The sequence below is a fragment of the Mustelus asterias genome, chromosome 1 (genome assembly GCF_964213995.1).
Source record: "Mustelus asterias chromosome 1, sMusAst1.hap1.1, whole genome shotgun sequence".
Taxonomy (NCBI): Eukaryota; Metazoa; Chordata; class Chondrichthyes; order Carcharhiniformes; family Triakidae; genus Mustelus; species Mustelus asterias.
In genome coordinates, this window is record NC_135801.1 from 39,911,407 (window position 1) to 39,929,940 (window position 18,534).

General features: G+C 42.3%; 1 protein-coding gene across 3 annotated transcripts in view; it reads right to left on the minus strand.

The window, feature by feature from the left end:
- The window catches only part of idua (alpha-L-iduronidase), a 231,361-nt gene that overhangs the window by 36,596 nt on the left and 176,231 nt on the right, over positions 1–18,534 (minus strand). For 2 of the 3 annotated variants that reach the window (XM_078211751.1, XM_078211767.1), the window contains exon 8: positions 943–1,159. In XM_078211751.1, coding sequence (XP_078067877.1) covers positions 943–1,159 — 217 coding nt within the window. The remainder of the gene's footprint in view (positions 1–942; positions 1,160–18,534) is intronic. The other variant, XM_078211758.1, reaches the window with a different exon arrangement.

The following is an 18,534-nucleotide window of genomic DNA, read 5'->3' on the forward strand; positions in this document are numbered from 1 at the left end:
CACCCATGAGAGGCTGAAGAACTGTGAAACTCTATAAATGCTACATAACTAAAGACACATGGAGGGCTGCTTTTAACATCTGGCATACAATGGGAAGATGGTGGGTGAAGTGTGCCTGCCTGCCTTTGCTACTGTGAAAACCTGAATGATATTCAGACCTGGGTCTCATTTCCATGAAACTATTGAACTGAATATGCTAAACAATTGCACCGATTGAGGGGGGATGCAATCCAGGGATCCTCACATAGGCCAGTAGTGGGTCAGTATATTATTCTGGGGGCTCAGGATAGCATTCCTGGTCCTGCTGTATTCCTGCAACCCTAAAAATGAAAGTTTTTTTTTTGAACAGCTCAAAGTGATGCAAATGTGTATTGATATGCATATAAGAAGTGATCTCCCCACTGAAACAGATTGGCATTCTGGCTGCTCAACTACAGCCCTCCATTTACGTGGTTGCTGCAACCAGCATAAACAGGGCGATAATTAAACAAACACCATTTTCAAACCAGCATTTATGCTAAAAATCTTGCCCTGCATATGGAAATGAGTAAATCACGTGTCAAATATCACCTGATCGCCTGGCTATTTACTTTGTTATTGCATAGATTAAGGTAACAAATGTCATTAGATAGTAGTTGGGCTATGCTACAGTTCTGGAATACCACTCTAAACTCAGAAGCCATTAGATTTCATTAAGATGCACACAGTTGGGGACTATGTTTAAAACTATGTTACCCTGTTTTAAAATTCAAAATAATTTAATCACCCAACTGCCTGAAAATTTGCAAGTATGTTGTCTTGTTAATATGCTAAATATCTTACTAGCTTAGATTGATCTTTAGATGTATAAACAAAAAAATCTTGGAGCTATTGCTTTTACTATTTAATCACTTCGGAAGAAGATCCATTGGAAAAAATGTAGGGTTATAAAAATTTACTTACCTAACAAAGCCAACAATCCCATTATTGTGAGCACTGGTTTGCGAACCATTTGCACATGTGGAGGATTTGTATTATTCATCTGAAACCTTGCAGTCAGTGTTCTCTGCGTAAAGTAATTTGGATAGTAGTTCAGGAAACCATTATCATTGCTAAGCAATGTAAAGTTGATCTTGTTCTGTGGATTCGAAATTAGCAGATTCTGGTGCTGTGCTATTACCTAGCAGAAAACAAGAGAGAAAAGATTAAACTAATTTTAGTTACTAGATGGAATTTTAACTATAGCAGCAATTGTTAATTAGGAATGGAAAATATTGTGAACTGAGCAATGGGATTCCTTAGAAAACAAATTGAGAGCCTTTTTGCGCATTTTTGCTTTTTTATATTTTTGTCTTGTTTTTAAAAAAATTTTTAAATTTCATTTATGGGACATAGGCATCGCTGGCTGGCTAGCATTTATTGTCCATCCCTTGTTGCCTGAGGGCAGATGAGAGTCAACCACATTGCTGTGGCGCTGGAGTCAAATGTAGGCCTGATCAGGTAAGGACCGCAGATTTCCTTCCATAAAGAACATTAGTGAATCAGATGGGTGTTTCCGACAATCGACAATGGTTTCATGGTCATCAGTAAACTCTTAATTCTAGATATTTTCTTTTTTTATTGAATTCAGATTCCGCTATCTCCCAGGTTCCTAAAGCATTAGCTGAGTTTCTGGATTAATAATACTACTTGGCCCTCGCCTCCCCAATGGTATTAGATGGTATGATGCAGGTTACTTCCGTTTTAAACTTAATTCACAGTTTGTACACCTACTTTGATTGGGTTTTAACAGGTAGTTTGTGCCACTGTCATGTACTGAGTGACTAAATGCATTTGAAAAAAGAAAGTGCCACACCCAGACAGAAGCGTATCTGAGGTTATTAATAGAAATAAAGATCCCAAAAGTAATTTGAAATTTTGATTAATTTGTTTACTTAGTCCTTAAAAGTTTCCAAAATCAGGAGTGTTTCCCTCACTCTAAAAAATCTATGGGTTGAATGTTACGTTTGCAAATTGGGAACCTCAGCCCCCGTTCAAGTGTAAAATCTAGCATGTTGATGTTGGGTAGCTGATAGTACAGAAGTTGGTGGGTGCCAAAATAGGCAGCCCACCAGCATTTTTAAAAAGCTGATTAATAAGCCATTAATTTTATTAAGACGACAAAATACTTGAATTTTACATTGCCCATGCCATTTTCCAGTAAGCACATGTGAAAAACCTTTAGAGGGAATCACGTTATGTATGAGAATGTGTTACAACAGGAGATATAAAGGCTTAAATTGGAACTGTGGCTGGCTTCTGCAGAACATAAGAACATAAGAAATAGGAGCAGGAGTAGGCCATCTAGCCCCTCGAGCCTGCCCCGCCATTCAATAAGATCATGGCTGATCTGACGTGGATCAGTACCACTTACCCGCCTGATCCCCATAACCCTTAATTCCCTTACCGATCAGGAATCCATCTATCCGCGCTTTAAACATATTCAGCGAGGTAGCCTCCACCACCTCAATGGGCAGAGAATTCCAGAGATTCACCACCCTCTGGGAGAAGAAGTTCCTCCTCAACTCTGTCTTAAACCGACCCCCCTTTATTTTGAGGCTGTGTCCTCTCGTTTTAACTTCCTAAGTGGAAAGAATCTCTCCGCCTCCACCCTATCCAGCCTCCGCATTATCTTATAAGTCTCCATAAGATCCCCCCTCATCCTTCTAAACTCCAACGAGTACAAACCCAATCTCCTCAGCCTCTCCTCATAATCCAAACCCCTCATCTCCGGTATCAACCTGGTGAACCTTCTCTGCACTCCCTCCAATGCCAATATATCCTTCCTCATATAAGGGGACCAATACTGCACACAGTATTCCAGCTGCGGCCTCACCAATGCCCTGTACAGGTGCATCAAGACATCCCTGCTTTTATATTCTATCCCCCTCGCGATATAGGCCAACATCCCATTTGCCTTCTTGATCACCTGTTGTACCTGCAGACTGGGCTTTTGCGTCCCATGCACAAGGACCCCCAGGTCCCTTTGCACGGTAGCATGTTTTAATTTGTTTCCATTGAGATAGTAATCCCATTTGTTATTATTTCCTCCAAAGTGTATAACCTCGCATTTATCAACGTTATACTCCATTTGCCATATCCTCGCCTATGAAAACTATGATGTTGAAGGTGAGTGTGTTTCAGTTGTGCAGCTTTGATTTATCACATCGTATATACTCAATAAACAGTCGATCTTGTGTAAATGTTGACCTTCAACTTTTAACCCAAAAATCCTTAATCATTCTTTTGCCTCGTGACAGTTTTAGGAGTGGGGTTGTAGGTAACAATCTAGTGAGTCTTTTTCGTAATTGATCTTCTTTCAATAAAACCCTCGGGAACAGATAGCCTGGGACAGCTGCTGAATTCAGAACCATGACCAGCAACTGTTGAGACAGTGTTATTGTTGGCACTTCCCAAGAAGTGGCATGGATTTCAACCGCTTGAAAATATTACTCGTGTAAGTTGATCCCCTACTTTTTCCTGAAGCATTTGATCTCAAAAACTCAATTTTTACACATATTGTGATCAAATTGTCACAAACCAAATCCTAAAGCAAAACTTGATTTTTTTAAAATAATTTATTTTTGTAATTTTGACCATGAGAAGATAAGTTTACTGATTTCAGAACCCACAAATTCCAGTAACACTTCTGGGATTTTAGAAATGAAATTAAAGCATTTCTGAACAAAAGAAAATTTAAACATACAAGATTACATTTACAGTTAAAATTAATCTTACAAAAAATGACCCCAAAAAGATTTCCGACTTGGTTAGACTGACAAGTAAATGCCCCTTTAGGCAACAATCTCTAATGGTTAACTATAAAGATCTAGTATTATTACTGTTGAAGTGGAAACTTTCCTACTTCTTGACTGTGATTGAAAGACCCAACAAAGCTCGTTCCGACAAAATAACTAGGCTTTATTTACGAAAGACTGCATGCAGTTTTGGCTGAAAACTTGAGTTCAGAGAGCAGTTGGTACAACTTGCTAATTCCTCCTCAAGTCCGCAATTACACAAAGAATCAGTTCCGTATTTATACATAATCATTATCAGTTTGCGTGACCAGAGCATATTCAGGAATTCGATTAGTAATAGAATCATAAGCAGTGTCGTTAATCATGTCATAACTTGCTGACCTCCTAGAACTCTTTGTCTCATTATTCATACCCTTACCTTGTCCTTTGATGGAACAGAAAAAGGTTGGTGACTCCTTCATCCCTGACCTTATCTTGTCTTATTCATACAGCCTTAAGTTATGCGGAGTCAGCCTTATCAAGTCTTACAGGGGTCTGGCATTTTGAAATAGCTTGGTCAGCGTTCTTACGTTGTACCAGAGAGTTGACCAATTTTCCTATCATGCCACTACTGAGTTCATACAACTTCACATTCCCTCCTTTTGTCATATCATGACAACTATTTAAATAGGTATATCCATGACCCGATTGACGATGCATTTACATAAGCAACCAAGCAATCCTATCCAATCCCTCCCATTCCAGATAGGAGAGACAGTTGAATGGATTCTACGTCAAAACCGAACAGGGTTCGAGGGAGACATGATAGAATGGGAAGCGGCTGGCTATGAAATGACTAGGTTTTCGGCTTGGTACCAGCCTGCTTATAATCATGCCTTGCTTCCACCCTCCCTTACCGTCCCCTCGAATGATGTGCGAGGTTCCCCATGTTTTAGTAAATCAGGGAAAGGAAAGTTGATGGGGCAAAGTAGATGCAACCTTACAGCTGAGTGGCAAGGACCAGTAGCAAATCTATCTGACAAGGGTATGTTTATTCTTGATTTGTCCGGGGTATGAAATATAACCTCTAACAGTTCATGGGCACATACTTCCCCAATACCCTGGGTAACATTGGCTGATGATTCTACGGCCTATAATGGAGCATATTTCATATGTGGCACTAAAGCATACTCGTGGCTTCCTACCAATTGGATAGGATCCTGTTATCTGGGATATGTCGTACCCTACATGCACCATCTACCCTCCTTTCAGCATCACTCCTCGCGAGCGAAAAGGACCATTAGCGGACCTGAACGGTTCTTTATGATGGCCTTTCCACTATATAGAATGGGCAGGGCAGCCAACGAACTGATTCTTATGGCCTCAGCATTGGAACAACTGGCAAACGTAACAACGGCGGAAGCCAGGGCAACTGGACAGACACTGGCCGAGGTCTCGGCTGAGTTAGTGGCTGTCCGGACCGTGGCATTACAAAATCGACTGGCTTTGGATTATCTGTTAGCCTCGCAGGGAGGAACATGCACCATTGTAGGTCAGTAATGCTGTACTTATATCCCAGATGCCTCTGAAAATATCACCAACCTGGCCGACCATATTAAGAGACAGGCTGAGCAAATTCAAGAGATTGGCCGTGAATTTCATGATTATGACCCACCGGGTTAGTTAGGATGGCTGGGTCACGGATTATTTGATTGGATCTTTAAGGGCCTTCATGTTACTACTACGACTGCTACTGGGGATAGGATTGCTTGGTTGCTTGTGCAAATGCATTTTTAATCGGGTCATGGATATACCTATTTAATTAGTTGTCATGATATGACAAAAGGAGGGAATGTGAAGTTGTACAAACTAAGGAATAGCATGATGGGAAAATTGGTCAGCTGTTTGGCACAATACAAGAACGGCTGACCAAAGCTATTTCAAAATGCCAGACCCCTGTAAGACTTAATAAGGCTGACTTCGCGTAACTTAAGGCTGTATGAATAAGACAAGATAAGGTCAGGGATGAAGGAGTCACCAACCTTTTGCTGTTCCATCAAAGGACAAGATAAGGGTATGAATGATGAGACAAAAAGTTCTAGGAGGTCAGCAGGTTATGACATGATTAATGACATTGCTTATGATTCTATTACTAATCGAATTCCTGAATATGTTCTGGTCATGCAAACTGATAATGATTATGTATAAATACTGAACTGATTCTTTGTGTAATTGCGGACTTGAGGAGAAATTAGCAAGTTGTACCAACTGCTCTCTGAACTCAAGTTTTCAGCCAAAACTGCATGCAGTCTTTCGTAAATAAAGCCTAGTTATTTTGTCGGAACAAGCTTTGTTGAGTCTATCACAGTCAAGAAGCAGGAAAGTTTCCACTTCAACATTACCTCAAGGCAAACCCACTGTTTCAGTAGGAATGGTATAATACAGATAAAGGAAAAATACTGCAGATGCTGGAATCTGAAACAAAAACAGAAAATGCTGCAAGATCTCAGCAGGTCTGATAGCATCTGTGGACAGAGAATTGAGCCAATATTTTGAGTCAGGATGACCCTTCATAAGAATTAAATACAAAAAAAAGGACAAGATTTATACTGAGGTGTGGGGGAGGAGGGGTGTAATTAATAGGAATGGCATAGACAAAAGTACAAAGAGAACGTGAATGATGATGATGAAGGCTAAGAATGGTGCTGAGTGTCCATTACCGAAGGCCTTGAATTCCTTCACTTCTGGGTCATTCCAGCATCATGTTTTTATCTTAGAGGAATTTCACAGCCTGCAGCCCATTACTGTACATGTGTTTTTATGGATACCATATTCAGGAGTGCCAAATAATTTATATCATTCACTACTGATAATGCCAGTCAAGCAGTCAAAGCCAAAGGATTTGCAGCCATGGCTAATTTCCAATTATTTATTTATTTTACTTATTAGTCACAAGTAAGGCTTATATTCACACTGCAACGAAGTTACTGTGAAATTCCCCTAGTCGCCACAGTCCGGCGCCTGTTCGGGTCAATGCACCTAACCAGCATATCTTTCAGACTATGGGAGGAAACCGGAGAACCCGAAGGAAACCCACGCAGACACGGGGAGAACGTGCAAACTCCACACAGACAGTGCCCGAGCCAGGAATTGAACCCGGGACCCTGGTGCTGTGAAGCAGCAGTGCTAACCACTGTGCTACCATGCCACCCCTTATGCAATTATGCAAGGTGCTACTGATTTCATACATAGAATTACACATGTCCTACAGTTCAGAAAGAGGCCATTCAGCCCATTGAGTCTGTACCGACTCTCCGAAAGAGCCCTCTGCCCTATACCCGTAACCCTGCACATTTACCATGGCCAATCCACCTAACCTGCACATCTTTGGACCATGGAAGGAAACCAGAGCACCGGAGAAAAACCATGCAGATATGGGAAGAATGTGCAAACTTCACACAGTCATCCAAGCCGGAATCGAACCTGGGACCTTGGCACTGTGAGGCAGCAGTGCTAATCACTGTGCCACCATGTGGCAATAAAAGCTCTACCTGGACAGCCAGGGGCATTTTTCATTATAAAACATTATTATTCCATCACAACAAAAAATGAAAATGCTGGAAAATCTCAGCAGGTCTGACAGCATCTGTGGAAAGAGAATAGAGCCAACGGTTTGAGTCTGGATAACCCTTCGTCAGAGCGAAGGGCAAGGAAAATCAGAAAAGATTTATAGAATGAGGGTGAGGGGTGGGTAATAAGTCAAAGGGAATGTAAATGAGGATAAGGATGGCCTGAGGCGGGGAGGAGGCAAGGAGAGTGAGAATGGAGAAGTGGAAAAATGGAACCCGTCTTTATCCTCATTTACATTTCAGATTCCAGCATTCACAATATTTTGCTTTTATCTTATCTTATCTTATTATTCCATCAATGTGCGATTGTGTGTAACCGTAAGCAAAAGATAATGCAGATATGCGCAAGGTAACCAGGGTGCAGTCACGATTCATACACTTAGATACTCCCAGATGCCACAGACGTTCATTGACCCAGAACCTTTGAATGACTGGCTTTTCCCTTCACTCCATAGAAATCTCATCCTGGAGGCCTTGGTACTGCTGCCCATCCCTCTTCAAGGTAGTTGGTTGGCTTCCCACCAAACAGCTGTTAATTGGTTGTAAGATGTCGTCTAGATGTCTTCATAAAGTGGGGGCAGGAGTCAGCCAACTGCACATTTCCAGTTGGATTCCCACCCATCTCCAAGAAGCATAAATTCACCCCCGTAAGCTACAGATTCCGACGACTTCCTGACCATACAAGTGACATTTAATATCCAACACAAATGGTGCACTTCTGAACGTGCAAGTTGAGCGTACAAATATAGAATTAATTTTCCCTAAATAAAATTGCTCTTAAGAAAACGTTTGATTTAGGAGCAACAACGGCCAGAATTTTACACTGCTCGGGTGGGTACGTGTCCGATCCAGAAGCACATGAAATTGTGTGAGAAGATACCCCGGGGTATCGCAGAGTTGAGATATTTCAGTCCTCGAGGATGTGCAAGAGTCAGAAGCGTGTTACTGACAATTAAGTGAGCAATTAAGCCCCTTAAAGGGCCAATTGAAAGCTATTTTATGTGGTCCGTCTACTTTTACGGATAGTGGGTGGGCCGATTGGCCAGGTGTCCTTTACACTTTAGCTACAACCTCAATATGGGGTGCGATAAAATGTCAGGGCTGAAATAAAATTTAAACCCTGTCTGGAGATTGAGGCTGTGTGTTTGAATGTGCTGTCTAGACCAGTGGTTCCAAACCTTTTAACTGTCATGGCAAAGCTCTATACTATAATAAAGATATTCCAGGCACACCTCCTATTTACTCCGTCTTCTTCCCTTATTGGGTACTTCATTTTTTAACTTCTTCCTGTCCTCTTGCCTGTGTTTTTTAACCTCTCCCTGTCTCTCTCATTTCTACCTTGCTGAGTTTTTGCTTTTTGTGCTAGCACATGGGACCTTTGTCTTCAGCTCCAAGACCCATTGGTCATGTGCATGGGCCTGACAAACATAAAAAATCTAAACCATGCATATGCGGTACTTTCCCAGCTGGCGCATGCATGGGAGGCCCAGGATTTGTTGGGTCTTGAGATGCCAATGACAGAGCTGAAGATGGTTAGTTTTAGTTTAATTACATGGATTTTGAATCATTTTGAATTTTTTCTTGTGGCACACTGGTGTAGACAAAGTTTGCTGCCTTTTTTCATTGTGTTTCAATTTGTAGAGGTCTGTAGCTCCTTGAAACAACTCCACCTTGGCTGTCTGCCGTGAGAGAGCCCATCAGAAGCGCCAGCCAACACCCTCTCATTTCTTGGCGCCAGCCCTCTTCCTACTTTCCCCAGCTGAGCCGAGTCCTTCTCAGCACACATTTAACACTCTTATTGGCCAGCCAGTGTGAATTCATGTTCCCAGGCTGATTGCGGCCAGAAGCGAATTTCATATCTGCTGCTGGGTCCACTGACTGTACACATCCAGTAGATGCAAAATTCGGGCCCAAATCTTCAAATATATTAATCTATTTTAGATGACAGGAAGTAGCATGATACAGATTTGGATTATAATTTTTCAGTTTAGTTTCTAATCTCAGTTGTCGCGTTAGAGCACAGCCTGTATCATTTCCCCGAGCAAGTATGAAAGCATAAGAGCTGTGGGTTAATCATGTAGATCTATTGACTGGTTAGAGTGGAACTGACAGAAGGCTGGAACTAGGCAGTCTGTCTGCCCTGTTAATCCAAAATAGTGTGTAGCAGGAACTGGAAAAGTAGGGTGAAAATAAAATGAAATGGTCCACTGCATTTTGGTGGCTATAACTAGCAGTTTTCACATTTCCTTTAAATTAAATGAACAATTGTAATTAACAATAAGAAATACATTCCCTAATAGGAAATTGGATAAAAGAGCATACCAGTTGTTCTGGTTATTAGAATTTTCATAAATAGTCAAAATTTAGACTATCACATTAAATTATTTAACCTTTCCACAATAAATAAACCAGTTGTGATAAACATTACAAATGGATCATATTATCACTGAATATAGGTTTAGGCTTAGAATGTACAGTAATCACCACAATAATGATGTAATTGTGAAGCATTAATGCTGGAACATTTGGAACAGTGCTACATTTTATCACAGATAAAAGTTAATTTGGGCTTAAATTACAAATAATAATTTTTTTTCAGTAAAAGTTTATTTTGGTTAAAGAATGAAAACAAATGTTAAATGGGTACTGTGCTAATAAGATATGATTTGATACAAGTCTGGATTCAGCACACATTTCTAGTCCTAACTGCTGATTACCTTAATTTGAACTTGCCTGGAGGTGCTAAACCAGACATCTGCAAACTTTAACGCTCAAGTGCTGATTAGGTGCAATTTTTGTGAAACTGTATGTGTGGGCTCCTCACACACACTTCCACTGAAGATGTGGAGTGCTCTGGTTGGCAAACTGAACACGTCTCAGGGAAATAGCACACAAACTGCTGGATGAAGTACTCAAGGTTCTGTGGGAGGAGGTCCAGAAGAGAGATGTCTTATATCCACAGGTGGAAGGAGCCACATTTCACCTAACATACCCTCCTGATCATCTGCTCTACCTGGCCTCAGGTGTCATTGCAGACCAGGGCGGAGGGAACGACACCTGGCAAAGTGCTGATGATCAAGGTTGAAGATTCATGACACATAAATTACAGGCAATGACCAACTTCAACAAAAGTGAATTTCATCATCTCCCCTTGACACTCAAAGGCATTATCATTGCTGAATCATCCATCATCAACATCTGGAGGTTACCATTCACTAGAAACTTAACAGGACCAGCTACATAAGTACTGTGGCTTCAAGTGCAAGTCAGGGGCTGGGAATTCTGTGATGTGTAACTCACCTCCTGATTCCCCAAAGCCTGTCTACTATCTAAGGAAAAAGTCAGGAGTGTGATGTAATACTCACCACTTGCCTGGAAATGTGCTGCTCCAATGACATTCAAGGAACCTGACTCCATCCAGGACAAAACAGCTCGTGATTGGCACCTTACCTATCACCTTAAATATTACTTCCCTCCACCACCGGCACACAGTGTGTTCCATCTACGAGATGCACTACAGGAACTCGCCAAGTCTCCTATGACAGCACTTTCCATGTCTGCAGCCTCTACCATAGAGCAGCAGATGCATGGGAACACGATGATTTACAAGTTGCCCTCCCAAGTTACACACTATCTTGAACTGGAACTATACTGGCATTCTTTAATCACTGCTGGGCCAAATTCCTGGAGCATTTTCCCTAACAGTATTGAGTGTATTCGCAAGAGCAATTTGAAATGGCCAATACATGTCAGCCTTGCCAGCAACACTTTGATCCCTAGGTTGAATTAACTGAAAAAAAACACTCCCTTCCTGTCAGTGACTCCAATGAAAAATATAGCAGCACATCATTTTTAGATGAAGTCCTCAGAAAATTTATGGAATAAATGTTGCAAAAATGTTGGTGAAGTCATGAAAACTGTCCCAGGATATCTTCTGATGTGTTTCAAAAATGCTCTTCACAACTCCATCAGTAAATCAACATGAAATGGTGGCTACTCCTTAAGTAGTGCTCGAAATTGATAGCCACGTCATGTTTACACACAAACAGCTGGTCATTGTTAGGAAAAGTGTTAGCCACCAAAATAACAAAAAAATGTCTCTTTAATGAGTACCAGCAGGCATTTCAGGTTTCAATCAGTCCCTTAACAAGCCTCCAGATGGCCGTTTCTAAGCTTCAATTCCCTTACCAACTTTGTGGATGGTGCTGAGCAGATTAAACTGGTGTTCAGCTTAGGCCCCCAGCTTGGCCACCTTGGAAATCCTTCAGCAATTGTATACATTGTTGAAAATCATCCCCTCTGTCAACAGATGTTATGGAAGCTTTTTTGGATAATCCCTGAAAATGGGAGCTGAGTTGTGACAAGTAATTAATTTGTGCCCATTCAGTGCAATGCAAGAAACCCAACTGGATGCACACATCATGTGGTAGTTTATCCAAAATTCTGCTGTGCAGATCTTTACTTGCACCAAGTCCCCATAACCTTTCTGTTCTGTGACCGACATTGGCTCCTGGTCCAGCAACTCCTTGATTTCAAACTTTTCATCCTTGCTTTTAAATCCCTTCTCCACGATGAGGTCAGTTGTCAGCAAACTGGAACTATTGCAAGTTGGTGGAGTAAGGAGAGACTGGGAAAAATTCTGGGTTGATGCGGGTTGGGGGTTTGGACTGGAAATCAGAAGGACAGGAACTGAGAGAATTTTCAGGGTTGGTGAGAGACAGTAGGGGGATGGATTGGTGGGACATGGGATGGGGATCTGGGAAGCATTGCAGAGTTGGTGAGTAATTCGACTGGGCATGGTAAGGTTCCGAAAGCTAGTGGCTTTTGCTACCAAATAAACCTGTTGGACTTTAACCTGGTGTTGTTAGACTTCTTACTAAGAAAACTGAGACCTGGAGTGTTCATGCGGTTGGCAAGGTGGTGGGTGCTGGGTGGGGAGGGGGTGCTATATTGGAATTGCAGGGTTTGGATGAGGTCACTGCCCAATGTTAGTAAATGATTTGCTTGGCGGACTTGGGAGAGCATTCCTGCTCTCCCTAATGCACAAAGAATGCTGTAAAAGAATATTTACCTGCCAGGTCTGGCTGCCCCACTGCCAGGTTTCCTGAGCCTTCTGGAAACCATGCAGGAGGAATTCAATTCCAACTGATGCCACAAATACCACAACAGAGCCTCATTTGAATATGATAAACAAGGTTATGCCTCTCCCTAAAGAGAGTTATTGAGACTCCTTAAAACCCAATTATAATTAAAACAGAAGTTGATGTTTTCTCTGCAAGTTGGGAGCAGTTTCATAACTTTTCCAATTTAACTTTAACCTGCTGCTGGATCCGGTCAGAACAACAGAAAAAAGTGTTACGTTTCTGAAAAATTGTGACTCCAATGTAATTAGAGTTATAGAGTCACAGAGACATACAGCATGGAAACAGGCCCTACGGCCCAACTCGTCCATGCCAACCAGGCTTCCTAAACTGAACTAGTCCCATTTGCCTGTGTTTGGCCCATATCCCTCTTATCCTTTCCCATCCATGTACCTGTCCAAATGCATTTTAAATGTTGTAATTATACCCGTTGCTACCACTTCCTCTGGTAGCTCATATACGTGATGTGGAGATGCCAGCATTGGACTGGGGTAAGCACAGTAAAAAGTCTCACACGTGAAGTTCCAGCCTATCTAGCCTCTCCTTATAATTCAAACCTTCCAGTCCTGGTAACATCCTTGTAAATCTTTTTAGCACCCTTTCCAATTTAATAACATCCTTCCTATAGCAGGATGACCAGAATTATATGCAGTACTTCAAATGAGGCCTTATCAATGTCTTGGACAGTTGTAACATAACATCCCAACTCCTGTCCTCAATGCTCTGACTGATAAAAGGCAAGTGCGTCAAACGCTTTCTTCACCACCCTGTCTATCTGTGACACCACTTTCAAGGAACCCCTAGGTCTCCCGGTTCGACAACACTCCCCAAGGCCCTAACACTAACTATGTAAGTCCTGCCCTGGTTCATCATACCAAAATGTAACACCTCGCATTTATCTGAATTAAACTCCATCTGCCATGCCTCGGCCCACTAGTAAGAGTTTTAACAACACCAGGTTAAAGTCCAACAGATTTATTTGGTAGCAAATGCCATTAGCCATTTGCTACCAAATAAACCTGTTGGACTTTAACCTGGTGTTGTTAAAACTCTTACTGTGTTTACCCCAGTCCAACGCCAGCATCTCCACATCATCGGCCCACTAGCCCAGTTGATGAAGATTGTAGTCTTAGATAACTTTTTTCACTATCCACTGCACCATCAACTTTGGTGTCATCTGCAAACTTGCTAACCACGCCTCCTATATTCTTATGCAAATCATTTATATAAATGACAAACAACAGTGGACCCAGCACCGATTCCTGCGGCAACTGCTGGGCACAGGCCTCCAGTCTGAAAAGCAACCCTCTGCCACCATCCTGTGTCTCTTTCCCGCAAGCCACTTTTGTATCTAATTGGCTAGAGGGTGGCACGGTAGCACAGTGGTTAGCACTGCTGCTTCACGGCGCCAGGGACCCGGGTTCGATTCGGCTTGGGGCACTGTCTGCGTGGAGTTTGCACGTTCTCCCTGTGTCTGCATGGGTTTCTTCCGGGTGCTCCAGTTTCCACCCACATTCTGAAAGACGTGCTGGTTAGGTGCATTGACCCGAGCAGGCGCCGGAGTGTGGCGACTAGGGGAGTGTTGCAGTGTTAATGTAAGCCTTACTTGTGACTAATAACTAAATAATAATAATAGTTCTCCGTGGATCCCATATGATCTAATCTGACTGACGAGTATACCTTGTCGAAGGCCCTTCTAAAGTCCATGTAGACAACATCTACCGCTCTTCCCTCATCTATTTTCTTGGTCACTCCTTCAAAAAACTCTATTAAATTTATAAGACACAATTTCCCATGCACAAAGCCGTGCTGACTATCCCAAATCAGTCCTCGCCTTTCCAAATGCATGTAGATCCTCTCTCTCAGAATCCCTTCCAACAACTTACCCACCACTGACGTTAGGTTCACTAACTTGTTGTCGGCAAGATGTTGGAAAAAATTATAAGGGATAGGATTTATAGTTATTTGGAGAGTAATGAATTGATAGGTGATAGTCAGCATGGTTTTGTGGCAGGTAGGTCGTGCCTTACTAACCTTATTGAGTTTTTTGAGAAAGTGACCAAGGAGGTGGATGGGGGCAAGGCAGTGGACGTGGTATATATGGATTTTAGTAAGGCGTTTGATAAGGTTCACCATGGTAGGCTTCTGCAGAAAATGCAGATGTATGGGATTGGGGGTGATCTAGGAAATTGGATCAGGAATTGGCTAGCGGATAGGAAACAGAGGGTGGTGGTTGATAGTAAATATTCATCATGGAGTGCGGTTACAAGTGGTGTACCTCAGGGATCTGTTTTGGGGCCACTGCTGTTTGTAATATTTATTAATGATCTGGATGAGGGTATAGTTGGGTGGATTAGCAAATTTGCTGATGACACCAAAGTCGGTGGTGTGGTAGACAGTGAGGAAGGGTGTCGTAGTTTGCAGGAAGACTTAGACAGGTTGCAAAGTTGGGCCGGGAGGTGGCGGATGGAGTTTAATGCGGAGAAGTGTGAGGTAATTCACTTTGGTAGGAATAACAGATGTGTTGAGTATAGGGCTAACGGGAGGACTTTGAATAGTGTGGAGGAGCAGAGGGATCTAGGTGTATGTGTGCATAGATCCCTGAAAGTTGGGAATCAAGTAGATAAGGTTGTTAAGAAGGCATATGGTGTCTTGGCGTTTATTGGTAGGGGGATTGAATTTAGGAGTCGTAGCGTTATGTTGCAACTGTACACAACTCTGGTGCGGCCGCACTTGGAGTACTGTGTGCAGTTCTGGTCCCCACATTACAGGAAGGATGTGGAGGCTTTGGAGAGGGTGCAGAGGAGGTTTACCAGGATGTTGCCTGGTATGGAGGGGAGATCCTATGAGGAGAGGCTGAGGGATTTGGGATTGTTTTCGCTGGAAAGGCGGCGGCTAAGAGGGGATCTTATTGAAACATATAAGATGATTAGAGGTTTAGATAGGGTGGATAGTGATAGCCTTTTTCCTCTGATGGAGAAATCCAGCACGAGGGGGCATGGCTTTAAATTGAGGGGGGGTAGTTATAGAACCGATGTCAGGGGTAGGTTCTTTACCCAGAGGGTGGTGAGGGATTGGAATGCCCTGCCAGCATCAGTAGTAAATGCGCCTAGTTTGGGGGCGTTTAAGAGATCCGTAGATAGGTTCATGGACGAAAAGAAATTGGTTTAGGTTGGAGGGTCACAGTTTTTTTTTAACTGGTCGGTGCAACATCGTGGGCCGAAGGGCCTGTTCTGCGCTGTAATGTTCTATGTTCTATGTTCTATGTTCTAGTCTGTAGATCCCTGGCTTTTCCCTGCCACTTTTCTTAAATAATGGCACAACATTTGACTCCCTCCAGTCTTCTGGCACCTCACCTGTGGCTATCGATGACATAAATATCTCCACTAGAGGCCCTGCAATTTATTCTCTAGCTTCACAGAATGTCCTGGGATACAGCTGATCAGGTCCTGGAGATTTATCTACATTTATGCTTTTTAAGACCTCCAGCACCCCCTCTTCTGTAATGTGGACGCTTTTCAAGGCAATAATAGAATGTAATGTTGGTTGGATAAAGGGCCAAATTTCTCTATCTTGAATATAATGGAAGAAGATTGAACTCTTAAGAACTGAACTATTTTGCTAGCACAGAAGACTAGAATTTTATACAAGTTACCAGCAATTTTGAGATACTAAATGGAACACAGTGGTTCTAAGAGGCTGTTGCCTGATTCACTTGATGTAAATGAGATCATGGGAACATAGCTAATTCGTCAAACCTACTTCCCACAACTTACACCTCATAAGTGGCAAGAAGAGATGCAGTGAAATATCTCTGAGGTAGATCCCACATTGAGCAGACTATTTCTACTGAAGAATGGTTTCTTTGTCTGCATATTGACTCTCTTCGTATTCGTGGGATAAATTGGGAAAAAGCCGAGTAAATTCTAAAATCTAAAACGTAATGCAGCTATCCCTCATTTACACTCCAATGGTGTTCCCACATGTTAAACTAAAATCTGTTAAACAAAAATCACTTTTGATAAGAAAACATGTAAACAGGATGGATTATGTTGCTGATCTTTACATTAAAGACCCATTGGCTGCCTCGAAATTAATTGGCCCAAAAATCCTTAAACCCTTACTATCTCAAGAACTATTATTAACGTAAAAGTTCCAACTAACTTCAGAGCTCTTTTTGCTCATCTCCAGCTTGCTGCTTCCCACGCCTGTCCCCCATTTTCCTTTGACGCTCTTCCCTTCCTTCTCCCAATCGCCTCTGTCCTCTCCCATTCGCCCCTTCCCCACCCGCTCACCATTTCCTTCAACCCTCCCACTCCCTTCTGCTCACTGCTTCCTACAACTGTCCCGCTCCCTCCCACTGTAACTTCTCTTTTCCAAACCTTCAATGTGAGCGAGGGCTTGGGAGAAGGGCAGCAAAAGGGAGTGAGAGTGGGAGGGAGAGCGCAGGTGGTGAGAAGTGATGAGTGGGAGGGTTGGGAGAGGGAAGCAGCCAGTGGGAGTGTTGGAAGTGGGAAGAGGCAAGCAGTAAGTGGCAGGTGGTGAGCATGAGGGACAGGAGAACAAAGTGGTGAGTTGGAGGGTTAGAGGCAGCGAATGGGAGTGTCGGGGAAGCAGTGAGTGGGAGGGAAGAGGTGAGTTGGAGAGGGGGTGAGCAGGAGAGGCGGTGAGCAGGAGAGGCGGAGAGCCGAAGGGTCGGGGGGGGGGAAGTGGAAAGCAAGGGCTTGTTTTCAAAAAATACTGAACGCGCTCAGTAACTGTGCTACAAATAAATGGAAGCGGTATTACTCTGGAAACATCCTTAATTTACAAACCATGCAAAAGAAAAAAAACTGCTGTTCTGACAGGTTTTAAATGGGATTTCTGCAAATGGCAGCAAATGACATTAACCAAATCATTTGTAATACTATCACTTCAAACCTGCCGTATTTCGCAAATGATGGTTAGTAGGAAACTGAAGCAGCTTGTTCGCGAGTTCATATGTGGGTGGTATTCTTGCCCTGCCTTTAAACTCAAATCCACTCAATTGTCTCCAATCATAGACCAGCCATATGTAAATTTTCTTTTTTAAAAAGTAATTAACATTAAAGAACTGATGTAAATAGGGCTCTTCCAATAGCTCAATAGTTAAATGCACTGAGGACACAAGTCAGTATCTCCAATTTCTCATCACTGATGATTTCAGACGTGATATTTTTTTAAAAAAATGTAATTTATTTGTGATTATATTTTTCACATAGATATTGAGAGAATGCTTTCAATCTAAAGGTTCCCTAAAGATTTCCTTTTACCTTTTAACACAACAGAAAAAGTGTTGATTAATGTTTAAGTTTTGAGGTCTAGACTGGTTGAAATACCACAACAGAGGGACATTGTTCTTTAGTTTGTTGGCCTCCCTAGAGTTACAATTTCACATATTGCTATACCATATCATAGAATCATAGAAATTAACATATCATAGAAACCCTAGAGTACAAAAAGAGGCCATTCGGCCCATCAAGTCTGCACCGACCACAATCCCACCCAGGCTCTACCCCCATATCCCTACATATTTTACCCACTAATCCGTCTAACCTATACATCTCAGGACACTAAGGGGCAAATTTAGCATGGCCAATCAACCTAACCCGCACATCTTTGGACTGTGGGAGGAAACCGGAGCACTCGGAGGAAACCCACGCAGATACGAGGAGAATGTGCAAACTCCACACAGACAGTGACCCAAGCCGGGAATCGAACCCAGGTCCCTGGACCTGTGAAGCAGTAGTGCTAACCACTGTGCTACCGTGCCGCCCTGATTTATCTGATTTAAAAACTTGCAAATGTATTTTATTCTATGTAATTTCTCACATTGGACTGGCATTGGCCTCTTGCAAACTGGTCAGATGCTAAATGCTGAAGTTTCAGCTGATAAATTGTTCATATTTTGGAAAAGAATTGTTTTAGAAAATGTTATGAATTGATCATGTTATATTGAGACTCACTCTTTTAATGTTCTAGCTCTCCCAT